The sequence below is a fragment of the Brachionichthys hirsutus genome, chromosome 9 (assembly GCF_040956055.1).
Source record: "Brachionichthys hirsutus isolate HB-005 chromosome 9, CSIRO-AGI_Bhir_v1, whole genome shotgun sequence".
NCBI lineage: Eukaryota > Metazoa > Chordata > Actinopteri > Lophiiformes > Brachionichthyidae > Brachionichthys > Brachionichthys hirsutus.
In genome coordinates, this window is record NC_090905.1 from 14,650,609 (window position 1) to 14,657,461 (window position 6,853).

Genomic DNA, 6,853 nt, shown 5'->3' on the forward strand with positions numbered 1-6,853 from the left:
CACTCAATCCATTCTGCTGCTGTCGAGTTGCAGTTGAAGGCTCCGCCCCCAAATAGCAATCACCTTTATCGATGGCTAACGTCGCGGTGGAGAGAATATCTGGGTCGGGTTCTGACCCGTTAGGTCCAACTTCACCAAACGCTGTGATAGCATGTTTGTAACCAGCCTGGCATCAGCGCTAATGTTAGCATGTCTGCGTTTAGCGCTGCACTTCAGGAGTCAAAACATCACGCTGTTAGCTAGCATTAGCCTCCACAGCAACATGCTAACTAGCATCTGACGGTCTGAGATTGTTGTGTGAACCCTGTTGATGAAACCGAGGGTATCTATAGTGTGTACTATTTACAGGAAGTACTGGAGTAGTGATTGTGGTAGTGATGACAAAACAGACAGGTGGCGCTGTTTCGTCTCTTGATGCAGCTCGCTGCTGCCCTCTACTGGCTGCTGTTCATATATTTTTACCTTTTCGTTGCTACAGAGCGATTAAAGTGGCTTCCTGACTGGATCAATATCTGCTCAACCTCCACCATTACCAATGATGACCAATCAATACCTGAGTGTGACGTCACTGTGGGAGGACAGGAAGGAGGGGAGGAGCCAGGACCAGACTGTCTCAGGTAATAATCTAAACAGAAACGCAGAGACGACTCACACACACCTACACACACACACACACTCACACACACACACACACACACACACACACACCACCTGAGGCTGAGCTCATCTAAATAATGAAGCGGAGCCCAGCAGCAGAGAATCCCGTAACTCCGCCCCCATCCTGTGAACATGTTTTCTCTCGCTTCGGCGCCGTCACGCGTGACAAACTGACAAAGTGCAGCCGGTCCCGTTTGACCCGCAGCGACTCTCTTAAAAAAGGCCATTCAGCCAATTAATACATTCAGAAAACACCCGGCGCTCCTGGATGTCGTCGCTGGCGTCCTGCGGAGCGTTATGCCACAGCCGGTCATTCATCCGTCGACTCTCCTCCCTGTCGTCTGTTTATGTTGCAGCTGACGAGGCCCAGAGGCTGGTCAGAACCAGCATCCTGGACCACATCGGCACAGACGGCAGGTCCAGGTCCGCGTCTGCTGACACACTGCATACTGCGGCTGAGACTGGCTAATGCACAGCAGCAGACCGCTAGCATCAGTCGTAGACCACTAGCATCAGTAGCAGACTGCTAGCATCAGCAGCAGACCGCTAGCATCAGCAGCAGACCGCTAGCATCAGCCGCAGACCGCTAGCATCAGCCGCAGACCGCTAGCATCAGTCGTAGACCGCTAGCATCAGTAGCAGACTGCTAGCATCAGCAGCAGACCGCTAGCATCAGCCGCAGACCGCTAGCATCAGCCGCAGACCGCTAGCATCAGCAGCAGACCGCTAGCATCAGCCGCAGACCGCTAGCATCAGTAGTAGACTGCTAGCATCAGTAGTAGACCGCTAGCATCAGTAGTAGACTGCTAGCATCAGTAGTAGACTGCTAGCATCAGCAGCAGACCGCTAGCATCAGTAGTAGACTGCTAGCATCAGTAGTAGACTGCTAGCATCAGCAGCAGACCACTAGCATCAGCAGCAGACCGCTAGCATCACCAGCAGACCGCTAGCATCAGCAGCAGAAAGTCGTTTACTCCCATTTGTTTAATGACAAGTAGCATCATGTGACCGGCTGTCTCTCCTGTGATTGGCTGCGGTTCCGAGGAGATAGGGTGAAGAACGCGCTGTTCCCCCCCCCTCTCTGACTTAACATTAAACAGGAAGCGCTTTGAGCTGACGGGGGAGGCAGGGGACCAGGGGTGGGCCGGGCCTGGGTTAGGTATCACATAACGGGGGCCCCGGACCCCAAATCAGCCCCGTCTAGACTCTCTGGCACCTGCCTCTGCTTATTTGCCACAGACGGCCACCGGAGGCCCAGTCAGAGCCACAGTACCACGCCGCAGCCCGCCCGGTGCCGCCGCCCCGCCCCGCCCCGCCCCCGCCCCAGAAACAAACACTGTCCCCAATAAAGCTGCACGGGGGGGCAGAGAGGCCAATCAGCTGGTCGGCTTGGAAAATGCTAGAAGAAGTCCAAAACAGGTGAGACACCATAGAAAAGGGGGCGGGGTTAGTCAACGCCATACTTCAGCAGACGGGACCGATGGAGGACACGGACGTGCTAATCATGCTATCCCTGTTAGCTCACGATATCCTCCCCTCCGCATCTGCAGTTGTCCCGGGAAGGCCTCAGTCGGTCCGGCCTCCTCCTGACGAGCTCCAGTCAGGTTTGACATCGGCGATTACCGTGGTGACTGACGGGCGTGGTCAGCGTGTGATCGCTGCCAGACCTCAGATCAGCGTAATTAGCTGCAGATTACATCCAGGGCCAGAGGAAGTGTTCCATTGAAATGATCAGAGACATTAAGACGTGAGCCACATGAGAGGCGGCCGGCGCGGCCGGCGGCTCTGGAGCGTGTCAGCGGCTGGACGTCCGAGGCGAGAGAGAAAACAGAACGCCTTCTGAGCTGAGACGGCCCCGCCCCTCACAACACCTGAACACAGAAACATGAATAAAGCTCAAACTGGTCTCCAGACGCTGGACATTTTGTCCCAGTTTAGTTTGGAGCCATTTTTGGGACATTGGCTCATTGTAACCTGAGCAGTGACAGCGGTGTGAGATCAAAGCAGTACCAGGCCCGGTCCCAGACATCGGGGGGGTAAGGGGATCACAGCAAAGGAGGAAAAAGGTTCAATTCCATTTCCTGTTCACTGTGGAGGAATGTCTCCACGGGATGGGACGTGTCCCCCTGCCTCTGGTGCCACTCCTGTGTGATCAAACTGGAATTTGTGGGAACACTGGGTCCCTTGTCTGATTGACCCCTGACCCTCACCTCCTCATTTTGTCATAGCAAACACAAAACGCAAACACAGTGGCAGAAAGCGTTACAGCCGACGAGAAGGGTTTAAAAATATCCAATCTATAGGTAGATCTATAGGTAGATTAGATATATAGGTGAATTACTCATAGATATATATTAGAGCTATGGGTGGATTACTCATAGATCTATAGGTAGATTAGAGCTATAGGTGGATTACTCATAGAGCTATAGGTGGATTACTCATAGAGCTATAGGTGGAATACACTAGGAGCTATAGGTGGAATACACATAGAGCTACAGGTGGAATACACATAGAGCTATAGGTAGATTAGAGCTATAGGTGGATTACTCATAGAGCTATAGGTGGATTACTCATAGAGCTATAGGTGGAATACACACAGAGCTATAGGTAGATTATACATATACCTATGGGTAGATTAGACATAGATCTAAAGGTACATTAAACATAGCTCTATGTCTAAATTAGACATTGACCTATGGATATATTAAAACATATATATATTGGTAGATTATATAGATCTTCAGGTAGATTAGACACAAATGTATAGCTATATTAGATACAAATCTATAGGTAGATTAGACGCGTATGGATCTGGTCTCGCCACCAATGCCGCTGCTCCTGATGTCTGTTTTACTGTGTACCTGAAGCCCCCACCAGAATATGTCCCACATTAAGGTCGTCATGGTGATGCTGGCAGGGTTACCCACGTTCCCATCATCTTCATCAGTCCCCTGGTCTAACTGGACCATGTTCCTGCCCCCCCCCCCCCCCCCCCCCGTATCAGCTGGGGTCCTGCGGTCCGGTGACGCAGCCCAGGAATCTGTCACCCCGAGCAAAATGCCTGCTGGTGTTTAGAATCTGGCCACAGAATGTGGAGGTGGTTTGTGGGCCGACGCTGGTTCTGATTAGCTGTGTTTGTGGGAGGAGATCCGTGTTCGCCTGAACCCGGTTCATCATCTCCTTAGATACCCTGTTCTGACTTCCACCTCTTCAGAGAGAGAAGAAACGAAGGATGAAATGTCGAGTGAGGTTTGTGGGAGTTCTGTGGAGGTTTAGTTTTGGTTTTTGAGGCGGTTGAGGTGGAGGTTTTCACTCTCTGGGGGGCGGGGGGGGGTCTGCATCATCCTACCTTGGATTCAGGTCTTTAAGCTCGTCCGGGGCTACGTCTAATTAAAGAAACCGACACTGCCCACATTCATTTCGTTTATAGGTCCAATCCGGTGATGCTGTAAAAAGAGCTTTTTAGAGTGATCGGATCGGTTTTATGTAATTGTTTCTGAATGCGGGTCATAAATCGCAGCGATCATGGCGGCTTGTTTGGTTTGGACTTTGGAGCGATGCGTCACCGCTGCTTTGGCGAACCCACAATCACGGCGCGTATTTGGATCTAATGTGATTAACTCTGCTGAGGCGCGCTCCGTCTGCGCTGCTCCCGGCCCGGTTTCCTGCGTTCAGCTCCATCATTAAAACCCGAATCCGCGACGCCTGCTCGTTTCCATCGCTCTCGTTATGAAATCAGGGCGTGGCCGACGAGAGCGCTTGTACACAACATGAGGCTCCCAGAAGCGGCGGGGGGAGGCTGCTGCTCCGGCTAACGGGCATTCTCTGCCTGTGACGGCTGAGATTGGCTCCAGATGTGAGCGCCGCGCTGGGAAGCGGCTGAGATGAGAGACGGCGAGGCCGCCAGAGCCGCAATAAATCCACGGAATGACTAATGAATGAAACAACAGTGGATTAAATGCACCGTAGCTAAAAATAATGTGATTAAGAATCTGACTCAGCAGCCGGATTGGGGGGGGGGGGGGGCTGGGTCTTTATTTGCGCTCTGCTGGACCACATTTCCCCCCTAATGAGCTTCCAGAGACGCCGATCGAGGTGATTTCATGGAGAATTCTGGGCAGAGCTTGAAGCGTCATGAATCAGTTGTCGTCGCACGCTGGGGTCAGCTGGGGTCAGCTGGTGAAGAGACGCAGCCTCCCTCAGCCAATCAGGAAGGGTCTCCAGCTCCCTGTCAACGCAGCGCAGCGCTCAAGCCGAGCAGGATGTCCAAAGAGCGGGACTCATGAGAGCGCATGCCTCGTCCAATCCTGCACGCCTTTCATGTTGCAGCCCCCCCCCCCCCCCCACAGAGCCGGATCGGGTCGGTTCACTCTCCGGAGCAGGCGAGGGACGCCTCGGACCCGGGGGGCGGGGCCCCGGTCGGATGCCCTCCAGAGAGACGGCCCACATAGACAAAGATCCGTTTGTGGGACTCCTCAGGGCCTGATCTCCGGCCCCTGTTCAGTCGGATCAGGGTCGCTGATTCCTCCGTAATCCCCAATGTCAGTCGATCAAGAACAGAAAACAACCAGAACCGGACCCGGACCCGGGCCCGGGCCGGCTGCAGGGACTCGCAGTGATTGGTGGATGGGTTGATGGTACGTTCTACAAAACGTGTTGTCCCGGCGACGCTGATGAATGGAAACAGGATTGGAGTTTCATCCTGATTGTTTGAAGGTAGAACAGACCAGATGGGTTGACTTTCTCTCTCGGGGGGGGGGGGGGGGGGGGGGTTAGGGTTAGGGTTAGGGTTAGGGGGGGGGCTGTTGGAGAAAGGGTGAAAGATTGGCACAACATTCCTAAAGTCAACCTCCTGTGGGAAGAATGGGATGAGTAAAAGGAGCATTCTGTGCTATTCCTGAAATGTGAGGGGAAATCAAAGGGATGAAGGATAGATGATAAAAAAGAAGCTGACAGAGAAGGGGGGGGGGGGTGGAGGAAGACTGAGGATGAGGAGATAAAGGGAAACGGAGGGCTGCTGTTCGGCTGCAAACCGGCTGCAGATGGTGGCGCGAGGGGTCAAATCCACAACAGCAGCAGGGGGGGGGGCTTCCATCTCCGAGCGGAGGCCTGAGCCCCCAATTATCCTTAATCTCACTCACTGCCTCGCTAATGCACATCTCCTCCGATTGGCTGTTTATTTTTCACAGCACTTCCTGTTTGACTGAGGTCAGAGGTGATGACACACACACACACACACACACACACACCACGTGTTCAGTGATCCACCAAAACAAACACTCCATCCATTGTTAAAAACATCCATCACACAGAATGTGTCCAAATGTTTGTGGACGCCGCTGCACGCTCTGCTCGTCGGGATTATTTGCTGAGTCATGCTGAGTCAAAACAAGCTGGAGAGATTCCAGTGAAGGTTCCCTGAGTCGGAGCAGGAAGGTCTGGCTGAAGGTCGGCGCTGACAGCCGAGTTAGCGTTAGCGTTAGCTTCAGCTGCTTGGCGGGGGTCACCGTTATTTGTTAGCTGCTTTGTGTTAATCGGGACGTTCGGCTGATGTTTCCAGCTGGCACCAATCAATCGTCTCGTTGGAGGAACTTTCTCTGATTCCCATTCGACTCGTCCGATCGGACATGTTGAACTTTTGAACTGACGCAGTCGCCATGGCAGCCTCTCTCCCCAACCCGTCCCACCTCTAACCTTGCAGGTCACCTCAGTAATGAGCCATGTGGTCCCTCCGGCGCTCACTAATCAGGATCCAGGCCGTCCCGTCCTCGGCCGTCGCCGTGGCAGCGGCGCACTCTGAACCCGGAGCGCTCGTCTCTACCATCTGGCCTCCATGCCGGCCTGTCTCCGCGCCAGGGCGATTTATGCCCTCCTGAGGTGTTTTGCCTTTTAACTCACTCATAATTGCCCCCAGATGCAAAAAAGATGTGGAGGCCGGGTTTTATGAGTTGCCAAGCAGAGGTCAGCAGAGGTTTTCTCTCCGCTCCGGCTCCTCAGCGCCGCCGAGGTTAAAAAGACATGTTTATGTCAGAAACCGGAGGAAACCAGGAGTGTGTGGAGTCTGCTGAGAAAAAAGGTGAAGCGAGACTGGATGAAAGCAGGAGACGATCATGAGCTGAAAGGACAGCGGAGCAGAAGGCACTAAAGGCCTTCGTATGGATGCAGCTCCTCCTCCTCCTCCTCCTCCTCCCAAACG

At 53.4% G+C, this 6,853-nt stretch overlaps 1 protein-coding gene across 1 annotated transcript in view; it reads left to right on the forward strand.

Annotated features, from left to right (window-relative positions):
- The first annotated feature begins 538 nt into the window (after positions 1–538).
- Positions 539–6,853, forward strand: part of prrx1b (paired related homeobox 1b) — a 7,912-nt gene continuing 1,597 nt past the window's right edge. The window contains exons 1-3 of the mRNA XM_068743618.1: positions 539–617; positions 1,014–1,070; positions 2,208–2,261. Of these exons, the coding sequence (XP_068599719.1) occupies positions 539–617; positions 1,014–1,070; positions 2,208–2,261 (190 nt within the window). The remainder of the gene's footprint in view (positions 618–1,013; positions 1,071–2,207; positions 2,262–6,853) is intronic.